Source organism: Nothobranchius furzeri, chromosome 4, assembly GCF_043380555.1.
Source record: "Nothobranchius furzeri strain GRZ-AD chromosome 4, NfurGRZ-RIMD1, whole genome shotgun sequence".
In the NCBI taxonomy this organism is placed as follows: domain Eukaryota; kingdom Metazoa; phylum Chordata; class Actinopteri; order Cyprinodontiformes; family Nothobranchiidae; genus Nothobranchius; species Nothobranchius furzeri.
The window spans coordinates 82,830,464-82,851,573 of record NC_091744.1 but is presented as its reverse complement, the minus strand read 5'-3'; the positions used below and the strand labels follow the sequence as shown (position 1 = coordinate 82,851,573).

Here is a 21,110-nt window from a genome sequence, read left to right as displayed (position 1 = left end):
TTCACCTCCAACTCTGCAGCATCTCTTCTCTGTGTCTGTAATTAGCCTTTATAATTAACCCCTCGCCTTGTTCTGCTTCCTTTTCATTCTCTGGTTAAATCAAACCCATTTTTCCCTCCTGATTATGTCGTCTTCTCTGCATTTTTTGTTCCTTTTGCTTACTCTGCCTCTCCGCTCGTCTCTCGCTGCATCCCTTTCCTCTCTCTGGGCAGTAACAGTCTTGATGCAGTGTTGCATGTTGATGTCTATTGATTTCTTTCCTCCCTGCTTCTCTGTGCCAGCGCTGTGATGCCAGAACCACAGTATCCTCAGCACTAGGTGAGGAGGAGGTGAGGCGTAAAGCGGCAGACCGGTAAGCTTTTTTTAACAGAAATTTCTGATTTATACAAGAATAAATAAAAAAGAAAACTGCTTTTCGAGCAGGCAGGTTCCCTTTTCCGCTCTCTCTCTCCTGTCCCACATTTCAACCTGGAGGAGGCTCTTGAAAAAAGGCTTAAATGTACAACACAGCATCCTGGCCACAAGAAATAAAAAAGAGCTGCAGATGGAAGAGCGATGGTGTGAGACGATGAAGAGAATGAGAGAAGAGTTTTCATCAAAGGAGATGATGAAGAGGTAACAGGTGTCTAAGTTTAATTAATCAGAGTGATTATACAAACAGCTTCTTCAGAAAAGAAAAGAAAAGAAAAGAAAAGAAAAGAAAAGAAAAGAAAAAAGAAAAGCAGAAAACATTGTCTACACAAAAAAGTTCACATCAGTGGGTATTTTAAAGTGTTCCTTCCACTGGTCTAGGGATAGAACTAGAACAGTTTCCAAAAACAGACAGAAAACAACGAGATGCCACCGAAGCAGCTGGAGCATCATTTCATTACTGGAACATGGGAATAAACAGGAATTGTTTAGCATCTCCAAAACCTACAGTTTCATAATCCATCACTTAAATGCTGCACAATTTTCTTCTTTAAACTCAAAATTTCTATAAATTCTACAAAAAAAAAAGAAGATTTTTTTTAACATTCTGAGCTTCAGATAATTAAATGTTTATGTAAACTTTACACTATAAAGGGAAATGTGTGATTGGGTGGTGATTTTTGTCGTAACGACTAATCTTAGCAACACATTTATTACTATTAGCCTAAATGTTTGCCGTTATATTGTTATCTGTATTATATATATATATATATATATATATATATATATATATATATATATATATATATATATATATATATATATACAGTGGGGCAAAAAAGTATTTAGTCAGCCACCGATTGTGCAAGTTCTCCCACTTAAAATGATGACAGAGGTCAGTAATTTACATAGGTACACTTCAACTGTGAGAGACAGAATAAGCAAAAAAATCCATGAATTCACATGGCAGGATTTTTAAAGAATTTATTTGTAAATCAGGGTGGAAAATAAGTATTTGGTCACTTCAAACAAGGAAAATCTCTGGCTCTCACAGACCTGTAACGTCTTCTTTAAGAAGCTTTTCTGTCCTCCACTCGTTACCTGTATTAATGGCACCTGTTTGAACTCATTATCTGTATAAAAGACACCTGTCCACAGCCTCAAACAGTCAGACTCCAAACTCCACTATGGCCAAGACCAAAGAGCTTTCGAAGGACACCAGGAAAAGAATTGTAGACCTGCACCATCTGGGAAGAGTGAATCTACAATAGGCAAGCAGCTTGGTGTGAAAAAATCAACTGTGGGAGCAATTATCAGAACATGGAAGACATACAAGACCACTGATAATCTCCCTCGATCTGGGGCTCCACGCAAGATCTCATCCCGTGGGGTCAAAATGATCATGAGAACGGTGAGCAAGAATCCCAGAACCACACGGGGGGACCTGGTGAATGTCCTGCAGAGCTGGGACCACAGTAACAAAGGTCATCATCAGTAACACACTACAACGGCAGGGAATCAAATCCTGCAGTGCCAGACGTGTTCCGCTGCTGAAGCCAGTGCATGTCCAGGCTCGTCTGAAGTTTGCCAGAGAGCACATGGATGATACAGCAGAGGATTGGGAGAATGTCTTGTGGTCAGATGAAACCAAAGTAGAACTTTTTGGTATAAACTCAACTCGTCGTGTTTGGAGGAAGAAGAATACTGAGTTGCATCCCAAGAACGTCCATACCTACTGTGAAGCATGGGGGTGGGAACATCATGCTTTGGGGCTGTTTTTCTGCTAAGGGGACAGGACGACGGATCCGTGTTAAGGACAGAATGAATGGGGCCATGTATCGTGAGATTCTGAGCCAAAACCTCCTTCCATCAGTGAGAGCTTTGAAGATGAAACGTGGCTGGGTCTTCCAACACGACAATGATCCCAAACACACCGCCCGGGCAACAAAGAAGTGGCTCCGTAAGAAGCATTTGAAAGTCCTGGAGTGGCCTAGCCAGTCTCCAGACCTCAACCCCATAAAAAATCTGTGGAGGGAGTTGAAAGTCCGTGTTGCTCGGCGACAGCCCCAAAACATCACTGCTCTCGAGAAGATTTGCATGGAGGAATGGGCCAAAATACCAGCTACTGTGTGTGCAAGCCTGGTAAAGACCTATAGTAATCGTTTGACCTCTGTTATTGCCAACAAAGGTTATGTTACAAAGTACTGAGTTGAATTTTCGTTATTGACCAAATACTTATTTTCCACCCTGATTTACAAATAAATTCTTTAAAAATCCTGCCATGTGAATTCATGGATTTTTTTTCACATTCTGTCTCTCACAGTTGAAGTGTACCTATGATGTAAATTACTGACCTCTGTCATCATTTTAAGTAGGAGAACTTGCACAATCGGTGGCTGACTAAATATTTTTTTGCCCATCAATGCAAACAGCTGGTTGTGTGGATGACTCTTTTGGTCTGGATGAATTCAGACCCGGTTTAGGGAGAGATGGGATCGCTGTTGGTCGCAGAATCTCTGTCGCTCAGATGCGCCTCATCATCAGTCCTCCTCCATGCAGAGAGTCATTTATAACATATTTGTTACAACAAATCATGTCAAATCTATCAATACATTTCAAAAGTTATCTAATGTTTTCAATCTGATTGATGTAATTTTTACCCGATTCCATTCCTGAAACACGAGTTGGTTTTTTCAGAATCATAAGAAAAGTAAATGAGAAGATGAAGACTTAAGATGACGATAAAGGGGAAGATGAGGAGGATGAAAAAGACAGGATGAGATGAGATGAGCAGAAGAAAGAGGAGAAAGTTTAATCCAGGACTCGTGCACGAAGCTCCTTCATCATCTCTGCCATCGTTCTGAACCAGCTGATGATGAGGAGGATGATTCATATCCCACAAAGCCTTCCGGTTTGCAGCTCTGCTAACCATGTGTGTAATCATGTGGTCGGGACACAAATCTGTTTACATGATGCATCAACTTGTTTAAGGGCACGAAAAAAAATCATCCAACCAATAAATGTTTGTTGTTTTGTGCTGAAGATGGGTTTAAAGCTAGAATTAGTCTCCTGGAAGTGAAAAGAGGTTAATGCAACGTCCTCTGATGGGATGGAAGCAGCGTGCACACACACTCTGGCAGAGTGTGTGTTAAGCTTTAGGCTAGCTACTGAAATGAGGTCACGTTAGTGCAGAGAGCGGCTCCGTCCACAAAGAGCGGTGAGTCACTGGTGTGTTTATCTGGTTTTCACTAATCACAGGTAGCCCAGTGACACTCCGCTCACACCGGGACACCTAACAGCCGCAGCAGCTGGGAATCACACGGGATAAATCAAATCCTGGATTTACTCTGACAAAACCAACCTGAACCCTGACCTCTGACCTGACCTTTAGCAGGTAACTCCCACTCCTGGAAGTCAGCAGGTAGCCTGCAGCATCCTTGAACCAGTTCTCCTAAAACATTCCTGATGCTCTGAGAAATCAAACTGCAGCAATTATCCTGTGACTGTTTCACCTCTCAGGGTTTCTCCTGGAGTTCCACAAGGAAACACCCTGTTGTGGAGTTCTGGGACACTCATACGGAGGCTGCTGAATCTGGGTTACCTGGGGGGGTGGGGACAAGCTGAGAGCCAGGCCAGGCTAAAACTAGAAGCAGAACTGGGTTATTCTGGAGGGTAAAAGTTGGATTTGTGTCATTATTCCTCCCATCAGCAAATACTCTGGGGCAACTGAAGGATTAAATGAAGCTGATGTTCTGATTCGACCATCGTGGAATGAATAAAGGTAGTTTTTTTTCCCCTCTGACTCTCCATGAGAATAATTCAAAGTCAAAAGGTGGTTTTAACCCATGGTGAAACCCAGAGCTGCAGACTGCATCCAAGCATCAGTGTGTTTTACTTATGTGGGTTGTACAACAGGGACAGCATCTTGTGATCCAACAGGTGAGCGTCTCCTGTTGGAGCTTCATACTGTAGCTCATGTAGACTTCACTGTAAAAACATCATTCAGCTGTTAAACCAGCATTCAGGACCCGCTGCTCTACACATTGTCCACGTTGCCTTTTCAAACACCTGGTTCCCTGCTGCCACACACACCTGACTTATATTTATTTTTTTGGCAGACGCTTTAATCCAAAGCAACTTACAATTTATAACCTATAGGGCATGTTGTGATCTGTGGGGGAAACCGGAGTACCCGGAGGAAAACCACGCATGCATGGGGAGAACACGCAGCTCCACGCAGAAAGGCCGCGGCCAAGTCGAGTTTCGCACCTACGACCTTTGCTCATTTAACTAACGCATGGAGGACAAGTCGAAGCTCTGATGGTAATATTTTGTGGCCTGAACTTCTTCACAGCAGCTTTAAAACAGAAAAACATAATTTTAGGATTTAAAACAGGAAATAATTAGCTGTCCTGGGACAAGAAGATATGGATCAATGTTTTTATTTTAAAGGGGTGACCAATTTTGGCTCACCTGAATGATCTCTAGGGGCGTTCCAGAAAAGTATCAACAGTCCAAGGAAAGGGGTTGTTTAAATCCCAGCAGGATGAATCTGTGTGACGAAGCTGAAGGAAACCGTTCAGATGAATCTTTACTTCAAAGTGACAGTGTGTAGTTTCCCTGGCGACAGGGGGCAGTACACACCTAAATCACTGCAGGCAAGCATTATTTTTGTGTTCAAATAAAATCTTACCAACGGATGGCCATTAGGGTCAAAAATCCCTGGGAGTGCAACCTCCAGCAAAATAACAAGAACATCAGATTCCCTTTCATCACTGGCAACGAGTGGAGAGGTAAATGTGTAAAGCAACGACGTTTATTAACGGTGAAAGTTTTGTAACCGTTTGTTACAAATCAGTAAATGTATTTTGTCCTCACAGACTTCCGTAGAAGGAAACATGGCATCCAATATGGCGTCGCCCCGAGACTTAGACCTGCTCCATGTGTTTTAGGACAGATTTTAATCGTTGCTTGTTTTTTTACTACAACATTTTGATGGATATTTCCAGAGATTAATGCTACACATTGTCACTTTAACGTTGATCAACAAACTCAAAGAAAAACTCAGAAAGCACCCGAACCTTCTCTGGTGATTTGTAAGGAACATTTTCCCTTCTGTTGAAAACTGGGAACTTTGGGTTTAACGTGTTACCATGGTGACCAACTTCAACTACAACAGACAGGACTTTAGAAGTTCCGTTTAGTCGTGTAAAGTCCAGCTTCCTGTGTCACGTTTTACCGTGCTTCTCACATCTGGTCGCTCCCCTCCTGCGTGTTTTCGTGTCTCTGTTTCAGCACACCAGATTTACATATTTACATTGCCTCCTCAGGAGGACATCAAGTGTTGCAGATGCCTGTTAATCACTCATTCATTTAAGTCCGGGCTGCATGGTGGCGCAGTTGTTAACACTGTCTCTCACTTCCTGTCTGCAGACCATCTTCCTCAACTCTTTAATGGTTTCAGACTGACGGCTTTAGTTCAAACTCAGATCTGGATTTTAATCTGAAACACAACAGAATTAAGCCACAACCTTTAACCCCTTGAGTTAGTCGTTTGGCATTTACTGATCAAATATTTTTGATAAAATGTTTAAATATAATATAAAGCAATTTTCTTTATTTTGGATGATGAAAAGTTTAGAAAAGTGGTTGTTTTTACCTGGACAGGGCGATCTCGGCCTTCTGTCGGGCGATGTCTGCCGCCTTCTGCGCCCCCTCCACGGCTCGGTCCACCTTCTCCCGGATCTTACTGGCCCGGAGAGGGATCAGGTTCTTCCTTTTCCCGCTCACCAGGATGTTCTGCTTGTACTTCCCTTCCTCCTTTGTGCCGTCAGGGAACGTGGTACAGCCATAGCCGTGGCGCTTGTTGCTAAGCCACTCCCCCTCGTACTGCAGCCCGTCGGACCGCCGGCTCATGCCAAACCCAGTCCTCTTGTCATTCTTCCACTCCCCGCAGTAGGTCTCTGTTGCCGTGGCGTCCACATCGTCGTCAGCGACAGCCAACTCGGCATCGGCGTCCCCGAGGCTGGAAAGGTCAAAGGTCATATTGGTTTCTCTGGTGTGAATGAAGTGATCAGATTGGAAGGAGAAACATTTAAACAAACATCACAGCAGCAGACAGGGCGACCAATCAGGAACCAGAAGCTTTCTCCTGTTTAACCGTTTGACCCCAAGTCGCCTCCGGGCCGCGTGCCAAACGGTTTTAAAGTCCGTTGAGTGGAACTGGTGTTTGTTGTTTCCTGGAATCTTTGTCCTCCAGATGAAGGGCAGTTCTCCTTCGAACTGCGTCATCTTATTATCTCAGGACACATCAGCCTCCACAGAGCACGTCCCAAAGTCAGAACACTCAGTACCAGAACCTGAAATATCATCTTGTTGGGGAGGAAGAAGCTCCTCCTTACAATAAAAAACAAACAAACCCACCTGAGTTACCCCGTCACGGTCTGGCACGAGAGGATTTCTACCTGAATCAGCGAGTTAGAAGATTTGTTCTCTGAGGTTTTGGTCACCACAAACTTTTTACATTATTGAACACACCCTTGAAAACAATCAGCACAAAGCTGACCTGTTTCTGAATAAAACAACCTACAGGCAGTGTTGGGAAGGTTACTTTAAAAAAGTAACTAGTTATAGTTACTGATTACTTTGTCAAAAAAGTAACTCAGTTACTAACTGAGTTACGAGATTATAAAAGAAACTAATTACCAAGAAAAATAACTACTTAGTTACTTTTTTCATTAATGAATGCAAGAAAAATGGGTTCCCCTCTTAATTAAACTTACTTAATTTACTATAAACGACTACAATAGTGAAATATAAATGACTAATGACTGGAACATAATAAAATGTAAGTCCAAATGTTTTTTTATAAACCTGAATAATTTAAATAAATAAGCACTTAACAGGAGGAACTACTAATAGGAACATTACACTAATCTAGACTATTAAAAGGTCACTGTGTGATATTTAACAAGACCCTAATCAGCTAAAATTTAAAATTGCAAACAGAAACACCTGTAAAGGTTCCCGAGCCTTTAAATGGTCTCTCAGTCTAGCTGAATTACAGAAATAAATGTAATTTGCACAGTATTTTAATTTTTCCAGCTTCACATAATTGTGTGTTTTTAGTAGCATTTCTGTTGCTGGTAATCTAGTAACGGTTAAATAAATAAATAAAATCCTTTAAAATGACACTAGAAGAGGCACAAGCCTGATGGAGGACTTACATTTACTAACGTGGGTCAGACCCAACCACAGAAGAGCTGAAGCTGGGTGGTAAACACACACAGGTAGTTCTAATAACACCTGAGCTCCATGACGTCTGAGACTGATGCATCAGTGTTACAGCGGGACTAAAGTCATGATCAGAAACAGGTTACAGCTGGATGATCTAGGAAGGTAGAAGATCAGGACGTCTGAGCGGTGAACAGGTGAGCGGACCTTCGGGACGTCCCGCTGTCACACTAAGAAGGGCTCGGCTGCAGATCCACACCTGCCGCCATAGACTATTCATCACATCTTCCTCGTTCGTGATGCTCTTGGATGAAAACATCTGCCTCTTTAGCTCCTGATCAGCTGATGACAGCTTCAACACACCGCGCTGCTTAACGCACGCATTTTCTTTTGATAAAAGAAGACGGTGATTAATTAGATTGCTCGTTACTGAAAAAACATTTTTTTAGTAACGCGGTTATTTTAAACGGCGTTATTCCCATCACTGCTCTGTTGGGTCTACAGCAGGCAGCGACTGAGACGGTGAGGGTCTCCGCCCACCCGGCCAATCATCATCGTGTTTGTAAGAGCGTTACCGACACCCCTCTCTCTCTCCCTGGCTGCAGCTGAAGTGTGGCGGTCAGAAAGCCTCACACTGTTGCTCAACGTTCGACAAGCACATAGTAACGCACAACCTTCCAACAGTGCAAAAATAATTAATTAGATTATTCCATTACCTAAAACAGAACGCCGTTAGTAACGCTGTTATGCTTAAACGCCGTTACTCCCAACACAGCCTACGGGAGCATAACTCTCTCACCAGCACACACAGTGAGCTGCGATGTTTATTTCTCCTCCCAACCAGATGTTCATGTTCATCTGAAGCATGTCTGTAGAAAGTTTTTACAGCAGAGCTGCTGCAGGAGGAAAAATTCCCGCTGCCGGGAGCAGTCAGGGTTCGGCAGCCCTGGTCCTTCAGGGCTCTCATCCGGCATGTTTTAAATGTCGTCCTGCTCCAACACACCTGGTTTAATGGTTAAATCACCTGTTCAGGAGGACGTTCATTTATAAAACGTTGCATAGCGTCCTTATCAAAACACTACAAAAGAAATTCTCACGCAAAAAGGTGTTCTGACCTATAAAACAGACATTCTTTTGTTATAAATTCCCCTCTTCCTGGAAATGTTCTCAGGTGTGTTTGATACACGAACACTTTCTGTTATAAACGTTCAATGCAAAACACTTCATGAAAACTCTGATCGGCGGCATTTCACGGGTCACCATGGTAACCGAGAGCGCTGATAAAATGTAATTTCTCCGAGACTGAAATCCAGGCGTTTGTGGGTGAGGTAGAGTCACAGAAAACGGTTTTATTTGGGGTCACAGCTGTGGCATTCCAAATGAACAGAAGGCTTTCCAGAGAACGACGGAGAGATCTGTGGAGCAGCCATTGTGAAGAGTGTCACTGAAGTATTCATATGCATACTCGGTAAATAATACACACCTTTTCACAATGAATGCACCAATAAGTACAACTGCTATCTAATTTGTAAATTTTGGCCTAAATTCCCCATTTTTTCATCTCACGGCTCTGCTGGGAGTTTTCCCCTCTCCAAAATGTGCCAACACCAGGGTCAATTTGTGAGACGTTGCTCTGATTTATCCATCGTTTAAAAAACACAACCTCACGTAGAAAATGGTTTACGCAATTTTCAGGGCGTTTTGTGCGTAAGCAAGCCAAATGAGGACCCTAATGACTGACAGGATCCTGCAGAGCTGCTGAACAGCTCATTAAGCCTTCGAATCAGGTGTGTTGGAGCCGGGAAACAACTAAAACATACAGGATAGATGCCCTCGAGGACCAGGGATGCCACCTCTACCCCTGGTAATCTTATCTGTGTGTATTTTTACACCTATAGAGTTTACTGTGTTTTCCGTGAGTTTTCATAAAAATGAACGTCAGACTCAACAAAAGCGAATCGGAATCAGGTGTGTCGTTACCTGATGGTAGAGTTGATGTCTGACGCAGCTGAGGACACCGTGCTCATCCCGGCCTCGCTCCTGAACGAGCTTTGTTTAGACCTCTGCGAGGCCAGGGAGCTCCTGGACTCCGACTTTCTCAGCTTGAGTCCCGACAGGATGGACCGTCGAAAGAGGCCGCCCTTCCTCTTGCCCTTCAGCAGCTCAGCCTCGCTGTGCGCCGTCAGGACGAACCCTCCTCGGGACACCGCGGGGCTGCTGCCACTGCTGCCGGTGCTGCACACAGAAACGCTGGTGGTCAGTGTCCCCGGACCCGTGGTGGGACCAGGAACCAGCGCTCCTGTCCGGTCCAGCAGAGCTGTACCGTTGCTGTGCTCGGATCCTGACCGGAGAGAGTTTATGGAGGTACGCAGAGGGGAGCGGATGACGGCCGCCATCCCATACGGGACGCTCTGACGAACTCCGTAGCCATGGCGCATCCCGCCGACCCACTGGCCCTGGAATGTTCCTAGAGTGGGAAACATGGTAAACTTTAACATCTCAGTGTGACACGTGATAAATGCGCTTAGCGCCTTTCTGAGTCAGAGGGCCCCAAAGCGCTTTACTACAGTGTACCATCCGCCCATTACCATACCATACCATACCAACTTTATTTATGAAGCACATTTAAAAACGGCATGGCAGCCGACCAAATTGCTGTACAGAATAAAAAGTAAAAACACAATATAAAACAATACACAGTCAACAATAAAATGCACAACAAGGCAGATAATTACAGTCAATAAAAAGACACATAATAAAATAATAAAAGTCAGGGATTTAAAAATGCCTGGTCGTAAAAGTGAGCCTTCAGCAGCGATTTGAACCGGAGGAGGGATGGTGCCAGCCTCACCGAAAGAGGAAGTGCATTCCATAGTGTCGGAGCATCATAGACAAAAGCACGCTGCCCCCGCGTTTTGTATTTCATTAATGGAACACGAAGCAGCAGGCAGTCAGCAGACCTCAACGCCCGGTTTGGCACATACCAAGTGACAAGATCCGACAGGTAATCCGGTGCCAGACCGTTCAGGGCCTTAAAAACAAAAGTCAGGATTTTAAACTTGACCCTAAAGTTTACGGGTAGCCAGTGGAGCTGCGCCAGTACAGGTGTGATATGGTCTCTCCTAGGAGTGTTTGTTAAAAACCTGGCTGCCGCGTTTTGTACGACTTGAAGCCTGTTAAGAGCGGAGGCAGGTAAACCAATTAAAATGGAATTTGCATAATCCAGTCGAGAGATGATAAAAGCATGGATTACGGATTCACACACACATTCACAACCTGGTGGTGATGAGCTACAATGTAGCCACAGCTGCCCTGGGGCACACTGCGGAGCCGCCACCGGTCTCTGTGAGCAACAATAACTAAATTCCTCCTGATGGAGACAGCTGATGGGCCCAAACCCAGAGTTTATCCCAGGATGTTGTTTACATTTACAGAACCGGTCTGAGTGCCTCACAAAACTAAAACCATTCACACGCTGAGGAATTTCAGCCCCAAATAAAACAAAACCATCTTTAAAATCAGTTTTACATCGGAAAGAGTTTGAGTCGACAATTGTAGCTTTTACTTCCAGGGATTCATTAAATTTCTTACAAAACAAAAAGACTGAAGGGAAACTTTTTTCATCAAGCCGCCAGTTTTAAGGAAAGCAAATCCACTGGTTGATCTGATGAAGGCTTTTATTTTGAAAAAGCTTTAAGACTAAACTGAACTTGTTTTAAGTTAAGGAGACTGAAGTCATTAGAAGATGTCAGCAGCCCTCTTGGCTGTGCTCAGACTAGCTGCTGGCTCGGGGCCTAGTACCTGTCGATGATGTCACATTACATGATTGGCTGGATGTCGGCATTAAATGTGCTCGGGTTGTGTTTTTGATGAGGTGTCGTTTTCTCCATAGGAAACATGGACGACTTTTACAAAGAAACACATCATGACCTTTGGTCCAATTACTAATCTCAGACTGTATCAAAAACAAATAAAATCATCTATTCAGTCAAATTCGTTTAATCACAGGGGAACATTTTGTTTTGGGTAATTCTTGGGACACTATTTTAGAAAGAAATAGAAACAACATAAGAACAAATGAAGTAAACAGAAGATTTCTACGTTTATACAAACATCCAGGTTAGTTGATTATAAAAAACATGCAGAAAACTTTTAGTGGTTAGCTGGTTAGAAAATGTGGAGCAATGCAGTTTTTCCAAATGGCGTTGCCGTAGTGTGATGTCATTAGCAGGCGCAGGCCCCCGAGCTAATCTGGTACCGGAGAAACACCATTTCTCTGAACAGAGGCTGTTCAGGGAGCTTTCTACAAAGAAAAATAATAATTATTTATAATTTTACAGTTTGACTTATTTAGTTAAGTGTCGAAATTGGCTGGTTTCCTGGTGTCACACCTTTTCATTCACAACATTTCTCTGCTGCTAAAAGACATCCACAGCTTCATGTTGCTGAAAGGTAGGACAGCTGATTCCGTGTGTGTGTGTGTGTGTGTGTGTGTGTGTGTGTGTGTTTCCGTACTTCCTCTCTGTCTCTCAAGCGGAAGTGTGTGTTCCAATCGGAGAGCCAGTGCTCCAGCTCGCTTGCCCGTACCGCTGATGTAACAACGCTCTGATTCATTCTGGAGCAAACGCACGCACAGCAAACCAACCACATGACCATATAAGGACAGCAGCGTTCTCCGGCTCTACCGAAAACACGCACAAACTTTTCCCTGTGGGCTCAAGAGTCATTAAAGCGGGAAGAGCTGAATGAATGAAGACACACACACACATGCACACACACACACAGAATCTTTGTGAAAGGCAGATGGACAGCACATCTGGTCAGGCTTTTGTGATCTTGTCAGCTCACAGCTGTAAGGCCGTATGAGAGAAAGATCAAAGGGCGTGCACACAAAAACAAACACCCGTGCAACAGCTTGATGGGATTTTATTAAGCGGTCGTCATAATTCTGGAGCAAGGCTCAGAGACAGAAGGCAGCAGAAGAAGACAAACGGGCGAGGGCGTCGCCTGAGATAAATGCCGACTCGGTCAAAAGGAACTTCTCTGCTGCAAGTCAGAGCTGAGGTTTGATCTGCCTGGAAACTAAATGATCAAAAGGTAGCAAAACAAAACCAGAGGAAAATAAATATGAAAACCACCAGATCAGCTGGAATCAGTTTAAATATTAAATAATAAATCAGCATTATAAAATGTGGCATAATCAAAGTTTTTCATCCCTAAACTGCACATCCAGTAAAGAAAACAAGCAGAAAAGGTCTGAAAGTGTTGAGTCAATGACGCCACAAAGTGAAGAAGCCAAAGACTCATTTAAACTGAAGCTTAGTTCTTGAATGACTGAATAAATGACCCCAACATAGACTTTTGTATTTGCTCCAGATGCATTTGTTATTTGATTTAGCTAAAATAAAAATTCCCAAATTGTCATTTTATAACTACAAACACACCCTAACCTGCAACCATGGACAACTGTTCCTGTTTCTAATGGAAGAAAGATTAAAGGGGCCATATCAACACGTTTTAGTGCTTTTTACCATGTGACATAACCATTTCCTGCATTTTTCCTGCATCCAGGACAAAGTAGCCCGTTTCTCCTACCCCCTGAACCTGGAGCTCTCGGTTCTGAAACCTGGATATTCTGACAAATTACTTCAGCATTGGGGACAAAACACCGCTGTACAAACCATGCGTCCTGTCTACAAAAATGCATGTAATGGCCAGCACAGGATATGTGTGTTACGCGACTGTTGATCTGTTACAGACTTGGTAGTCCAGTGGTTGGATTACTGGGCTGGCGCACAGGTTCCCCGTCTGAGCAGTAATTTTCTCTTTTTTAGCTGCACTTGCCAGTATTATCTCTTCTACCCTTTATTGGTAAAATGTTTCAAATATAAGAACTAATGTGGTTTTTATGGTTATTTAGCCAGTATGAGTCCATGTGAGGTGAGCGGAGTAAATCGACTAAATGCTGCTTGGAAATGGCCAAACTCAAAGATCTTTAGAGACACAAAATATTTTGCAGAAAATAATCAACAAAACTAAAATATAAAAAAATAAAATCTGCCAAAGCTGGCTAAATAAATTACAAATGAAATGGGGATTCGAACCGGCATCAACTCATGAAAAGCAGGCACTTCTACCGCTGGACCACCAAGGTCAATAGAACAGCTGACTTGCCCAAGACGCTGTTATAGACGCGTTTTTTCAGAGCAGGCGTGTGCGGAGCTTTGCTAAAATGCTCCGTTTTAGTTCCAGGTATAAGTTCAGGCTAACAAAAATAACTCGTATTTAAGATAAATGAGATCTCAATAGTGCCAATGGTAATATTTGATCATATACTGTGTTTAGCTTTGCTCTCAAAGGTTTAAAATAGCATTATATGGCTCCTTTAAAACTTTTTTTTTTTTTTATCTCAAACCATCGAAAACATGAAATTGCATATGCACTCCCCCATATTCCTGGTGCATACAAAAAAAATTTTTTTTTTTAAATGAGGAATACGATAAACATATGCTGTTGAATGAAACAATACAAAACATACAATAACATAAAACCATTTGAGAGGGAACTGGAAGAAGCAAAAGCTTATCTAGTCCAGCCCCAAATATCTGATCCAAATGACAATAACCCTCAAAGAAAGAAAGAAAACTATCTCTAAAATAGTGCCTCTAAAGATAAAAATCATGAGGCACTACACAAAAATGTAATATAAAAAATACCATCCATCCATTTTCATCCGCTTATCCAGAGTCGGGTCGTGGGGGCAGTAGCCTAAGGCGAGAGGCCCAGACTATGGCGCGGTATGGGGGTCAAAATTAAGGCTACTGCCCAGCAGCAGGAGGCTATATAAATTCCGAAGCAAACTACCGATCTGATTAATGATAAGCTGGCGCCGGTAACTGAGAGGCTGGCGCTGCTGACTGAGGAATAGCACCTTTACCGGCGTTACTACTAGATACGCTAGGGACTAGCAGCCCTCGGCTGGTCATTGACTGGTTCAAACACTCCCTCTGCTGTCTATTAGCATGGATAGGCTAGCGTTAGCCTGGACGGGCTGGTGCTAGCATTGGAGAGGCTAGCCATTAGCATGCCTAGGCTGGCCACTAGCTGGATTTCTTACCCCCTCGATGGACCTTTAGCATGGATAGGCTGGCGTTAGCTTCGGAGAGGCTAGCCATTAGCATGCCTAGGCTGGCCACTAGCTGGATTTCCTACCCCCTCGATGGGCCTTTAGCATGGATAGGCTGGCGTTAGCTTCGGAGAGGCTAGCCATTAGCATGTCTCGGAGAGTCACTTACTCTATTAGATGTGTGGTTTTTTTGTACATATTATATAGTTTTAATAAAGATAACATCACAATTTAAATAATCATTAACCTGTAATTCAATACAAAGGATTTAAAATCCAAAGATGAAAAGTACTAACTAGTTAGCTCTGGCTTTTTCTCTGATATGTGCAAGAAAACCAAACTATATAAAAAGAAAACACCATCAACCTGTAATTAAGAGCAAAATGGAGTTAACGCAGCACCTAATCAATGCTAACAGGCTGTCGGCTTTACAGTATGCTTAAAGTTAAAGTGTATAACAACGCGTTCTGTCAAAGGAACAACTGTGATTGTAGGTCATAGTATGTCATCCGTTTAACAAATGTAAAAAAAATGCATCTAGTAGAGTAAGTGACTCTCCGAGACATGCTAATGGCTAGCCTCTCCGATGCTAACGCCAGCCTATCCATGCTAATGGTCCATCGAGGAGGTAGGAAATCCAGCTAGTGGCCAGCCTAGGCACGCTAATGGCTAGCCTCTCCAATGCTAACACCAGCCCGTCCAGGCTAACGCTAGCCTATCCATGCTAATAGACAGCAGAGGGAGTGTTTGAACCAGTCAATGACCAGCCGAGGGCTGCTAGTCCCTAGCGTATCTAGTAGTAACACCGGTAAAGGTGCTACTCCTCAGTAAGCAGCGCCAGCCTCTCAGTTACCGGCGCCAGCTTATCATTAATCAGGTCGGTAGTTTGCTTCAGAACTTATATAGCCTCCTGCTGCTGGGCAGTAGGCTTAATTTTGGCCCCCATACCGCGCCATACAGACTTCCCTCTCCCCAGCCACTTGGGCCAGCTCCTCCGGGGGAATCCCAAGGTGTTCCCCGGCCAGGTGAGAGACATGGTCCCACCTGTCCTCCACCGTGTCCTCAGTCTACCTTTAGGTCTCCTCCCGGTAGGATGTGCCCGGAAAACCTCACCAGGGAGGCATCCAGGAGGCATCCTGACCAGATGCCCGAGCCACCTCAACTGGCTCCTCTCGATGTGGAGGAGCAGCGGGTCTACTCCAAGCCCATCCCGAATGACTGAGCTTCTCACCCTATCTCTAAGGGAGAGCCCAGCCACTCTTCGGAGAAAACTCATTTCGGCCGCTTGTATCCGCAATCTCGTTATTTCGGTCACTACCCAAAGCTCATGACCATAGGTGAGGGTAGGAACGTAGATCGACCGGTAAATCGAGAGCTTCACCTTCTGACTCAGCTCTCTTCACCACAACAGACCGGTACAACGCCCGCATCACTGCAGATGCAGCACCAATCCGCCTATCGATCTCACGCTCCAGTTGTCCCACACTCGTGAACAAGACCCTGAGATACTTAAACTCCTCCACTTGGGGCAGGACCTCATCCCTGACCCGAAGAAGGCATTCTACCCTTTTCCGAATCAAGACCATGGTCTCAGATTTAGAGGAGCTGATTCTCATCCAAGCTGCTTCACACTCGGCTGCGAACTGCTCCAGCAAAAGCTGAAGGTCACGTTCTGATGAAGCCAACAGGACCCCATCATTTGCAAAAAGCAGAGACCTGATCCTTAGGCCACCAAAACAGATGCTCTCAACATCTTGGCTGTGCCTAGAAATCCTGTCCATAAAAGTTATGAACAGAATCGGTGACAAAGAGCAGCCTTGGCGGAGTTCAACTCTCACTGGGAACGAACCCAACTTACTGCTGTCAATGCGGACCAAGCTCTGACACCAGTCATACAGGGACCTAACAGCCCGTATCAGAGGGCCTGGTACCCCATACTCCTGGAGTACCCCCCACAGGACCCCCGAGGGACGCGGTCAAACGCCTTCTCCAAATCCACAAAACACATGCAGACTGGTTGGACAAATTCCCACGCACCCTCCAGGATCCCCCTAAGTGTATAGGGCTGGTCCAGTGTTCCACGGCCAGGATGAAAACCACATTGCTCCTCCTGAATCTGAGGTTCAACAATCTGATGGACCCTCCTCTCCAGAACCCCTGAATAGACCGTACCAGGAAGGCTCAGGAGTGAGACCTCCCTGTAGTTGGAACACACCCTGCGGTCCACCTTTATAAATAAGGGGACCACCACCCCGGTCTGCCAGTCCAGTGGGACTGCCTCCGATGTCCACCATGCAATATTGTAGATCCGCATCAGCCTTAAGGAACTCCGGGCAGATCTATTCCAACCCTGGAGCCTTGCCACAGAGGAGCTTTTTAACCACCTCAGTGACCTCAGCACCAGAGATTTGAGAGCCCAACCCAAAGTCCCCAGATTCTCCTTCCTCACTGGAAGACGTGTTGGTGGGATTGAGGAGGTCTTCGAAGTATTCTGCCCACCGATCCACAACGTCCTGAGCAGAGGTCAGCAGCACACCGTCCCCACTATAGATAGTGTTGGTAGCGCACTGCTTCCCCCCCCCTGAGGCGCCGGATGGTGGACCAAAATCTCCTCGAAGCCGTTCCGAAGTCTTGCTCCATGGTCTCACCGAACTCCTCTCATGCCCGGGTTTTTGCCTTGGCGACCACCCGAGCCGTGTTCCGCTTGGACTGCCGGTACCCGTCAGCTGCCTCTGGAGTCCCACAGACCAAAAAGACCTGATAGGACTCTTTCTTCAGCTTGACAGCATCCCTAACCGCCGGTGTCCACCAGCGGGTTCGGGGGTTGCCACAACGACAGGCACCGACGATCCTGCGACCACAGCTCCGGTCGGCCCACCTCAACAATGGAGGCATGGAACAAGGTCCATTCAGACTCAATGTCCCCCCCTGGAACATTTTGGAAGTTCTGTCGGAGGTGGGAATTGAAGCTCATTCTGACAGAAGACTCTGCCAGATGTTCCCAGCAGACCCTTGCGATACGTTTGGGCCTGCCTGGTCTGACCGGCATCCTCCCCCACCATCTGAGCCAACTCACCACCAGGTAGTGGTCAGTTGACATCTCCACCCCTCTCTTCACCCAAGTGTCCAAGACATGCGGCCGCAGGTCAGATGAAACAAAGTCGATCATCGAGCTGTGGCCTAAGGTATCCTGGTGCCAAGAGCACATATGGACACCTTTATGTCTGAACATGGTGTTCATTATGGTCAATCCATGACTGGCAAAGAAATTCAATAAAAAAACACCACTCGAATTCAGATCAGGGGGCCGTTCCTCCCAACCACACCTCTCCAGGTCTCACTGTCATTGCCCACGTGAGCGTTAAAGTACCCCAGCAGAACGAGGGAGTCACCGGAAGGAACGCTTTCCAGCACCCCCTCCAAGGTCTCCAAAAAGGGTGGGTAGTCTGAACTGTAGTTTGGTGCACAAGCACAGACAACAGTCAGGACCCGCCCCCCCACATGTAGGCGGAGGGAGGCTACCCTCTCATTCACTGGGGTAAATCCCAGTGTACAGGCACCAAGATGGGGGGCAACTAGTATGCCCACCCCTGCTTGGCGCCTCTCAGTGAGGGCAACTCCAGAGTGGTAGAAAGTCCAAACCCTCTCAAGGAAACTGGTTCCAGAGCCAGAGCCATGTGTTGAGGGGAGTCGGACTATATCTAGTCGGAACCTCTCAACCTCACACACCAACTCAGACTCCTTCTCCACCAGAGAGGTGACATTCCATGTGCCAAGAGCAGCTTCTGTAGCCGAGGATCAGACCGCCAAGGGCCCCACCCTCAACTACCACCCGTCACCCACTGCACCCGACCCCTTTGGCCCCTCCCACGAGTAGTGAGCCCATGGGAAGGGGGACCCACGTTTCCTCTTCGGGCTGTGCCCGGCCGGGCTCCATGGGTGAAACCCCGGCCACCAGGCGCTCGCCAACGTGCCCCACCTCCAGGCCTGGCTCCAGAGGGGGGCCCCGGTGACCCACATCCGGGCGAGGGAACAAGGTTTCCATTTATATAATTCATCATAAGAGGTCTTCGGGCTGCTCTTTTCTGATCCCTCACCTAGGACCTGTTTGCCATGGATGACCCTACCAGAGGCAGAAAGCCTCAGACAACTTAGCTCCTAGGATCATTGAGACACTCAAACCCCTCCACCACGGTAAGATGGCAGCCCAGGGAGAGGGCTGCAATACTTTGTTTTAAATAGAAAAATATGGTTGAAATGAGGGGAAAATTTAGTTATTAAAATTTTTAAGAAAAAGGAGAGAAAAAAATCAATAGGAATGAGAGAAATCAGTGGATCCCGAGAAAGGCAGAGTTGGTAAAAAGAGCAGAAAAAGGAGAGGGTGGTGACGAAGGTCACGCAAAAGCCTGAACAGGTGAGTCTTCAGCTGCTCCTTAAAGGAGACCACTGAGTCCACTGATCTCAGGCTCAGGGGGAGAGAGGTCCAGAGTCTGGGGGCCACAGCAGCAAATGATCTGTTGCCTTTGGTCTTTAGCCTGGTGCTGCACAACCAGTAGGCTTTAGTCACTGGACCTCAGGGACCAGCTGGGGGTGTAGGGACTGAGATCTTGAAATGAACCCTGAAGTTGACTGGTAGCCAGTGAAAATGGAGCAGAAGTGGGGTGGTGTGGGTGTGTTTGGAGGACTTGGTCAGAAGCCGAGCACAGACATTCTGAACCACCTGTAGACGGTTCAGGGAGGTTCTGCTCAGACACGTGAAAAGAGAGTTGCAGTAGTCTAAGCGTGAGGAGATGAAGGTGTGGAGAACCGTCTCAAGTTCAGAGCGGGACAGAATGGGAACAGAGAAAAGAACCTACTGGATTTCTTTAATCAAATAAAAAAAACCTTTAAAGAACTTTAATGCAAGATTGTTTATTAATGGAGTTGTAGCATTTTGGCCCAACAATGTTATGCACAATCTGTTAGCAGATGATGGGAATGACTTTCAGCTACCACAACATGAACATTAACTCAATATCTGTACAACCGACAAACTTATAGCCATTGATGTCTTTGCTAATGTCAATCAGCTGTAGTGGCCATGTCATTTGAAACTTACTCCAAAAGTTAAAAATGTGCATCTAATGATGAGTTTGTGGAAGTTTTATCTAAATCCATTCACCGTTTCATGAGATATTTTTGCTAAAACCAGAGAAATATCAGTGCACAGGCAAAAACATCATAACCCGCCTTTCTGCTTTTAGAGCTGGTCGATCAAAAGCTATTTTTTTAACATTATGATTGATTCATTTGTCTATTGACTGCTGTTACTTCTGAGTGTTTTCCAACACGTTGTCTCTACAATACAAGAACTAAAAACAGCCAAAGTGACACAATCTGACTCGTTTAGAGATTTTATTAGTTAACTATCAACCATGAAACTTCAGAAAGTTACAAACCTCTGAAGACGCCAGGATGTTTAAAGGCCTGACTGCTGTAGTTACAGCCAAGAGAAGCTGGTAAACTGACAGAGCAGGATGTAAATGAGTAAATATGTACGAAGATGTGTGTGGGCTTTTGTTTTTTATCATTGCTTGGAAGCGAATCCAAGTTTCAGCCGGCGATGCCGGAGTACATGAAATATTCAGTGGGATGCTGGGCTAGTTTTCCACAGTCTGCCGGTCGCTCTCCGTGGTGCTGAAAAATACAGGATCAGGCGTTTGGCACAGACCTTCTTTCAGCATCCGAGCTAAAGACTGGTCTGTTGTAAAACAAAATAAGTAGATGGGAAAAAGCTGTTTCTCACACGGTCACAGACAACACTGGAGCGTTGAACATTCCTGTCTGACGAGGGGGAGAATTCTCCTCCTCGTCATGCTGGTTATGAACCAGTCACAGCTGTAGTAAGAGAAAACAGACTCGCGGATGTGACAAGACCTCAACCTCTGGCTTTGCACAGTTGTGAGGAGATTTTGCTCCACGACTCGCACGCCAAAACAATTTCCCTGATTTTATCTGGGGGGTGGGAAGGAAGCACTCTGGAATCATATGGGCCTGTAACCCGGGTTGCGGATTCCGCAGGCGTGAAGTAGTCACGCAAACTCACTGATGGTGATCAGATCAAAGCAGCAGAGACATCACAGTAATCAGATCATGTGCTGACCCCATCCATCCCCCCAGGCTGAATTTGAAATGGTCTCTTTAACAAACACACGCATCTGTTCTGTTTCTGATTTTAAAACCATCTGTCTCTCCGCGTATGCGTTCGCTCTGACGACACCACAAAACTAAATCTGTCAAAACACAAGTTTTCTCATCGTGAATCTCAACACAATTCAGACAACCGTCTTCAGAGACACGA

At 45.2% G+C, this 21,110-nt stretch overlaps 1 protein-coding gene across 3 annotated transcripts in view; it reads right to left on the bottom strand.

The window, feature by feature from the left end:
- Positions 1-21,110, bottom strand: part of jph3b (junctophilin 3b) — a 61,215-nt gene that overhangs the window by 16,720 nt on the left and 23,385 nt on the right. For 2 of the 3 annotated variants that reach the window (XM_070550518.1, XM_070550517.1), the window contains 2 exons: positions 9,625-10,111; positions 6,071-6,436 (listed from right to left, as the gene is read on the bottom strand). In XM_070550518.1, coding sequence (XP_070406619.1) covers positions 6,071-6,436; positions 9,625-10,111 — 853 coding nt within the window. Of the gene's footprint in view, positions 1-3,140; positions 5,915-6,070; positions 6,437-9,624; positions 10,112-21,110 lie in introns of those variants that run through there. The other variant, XM_070550519.1, reaches the window with a different exon arrangement.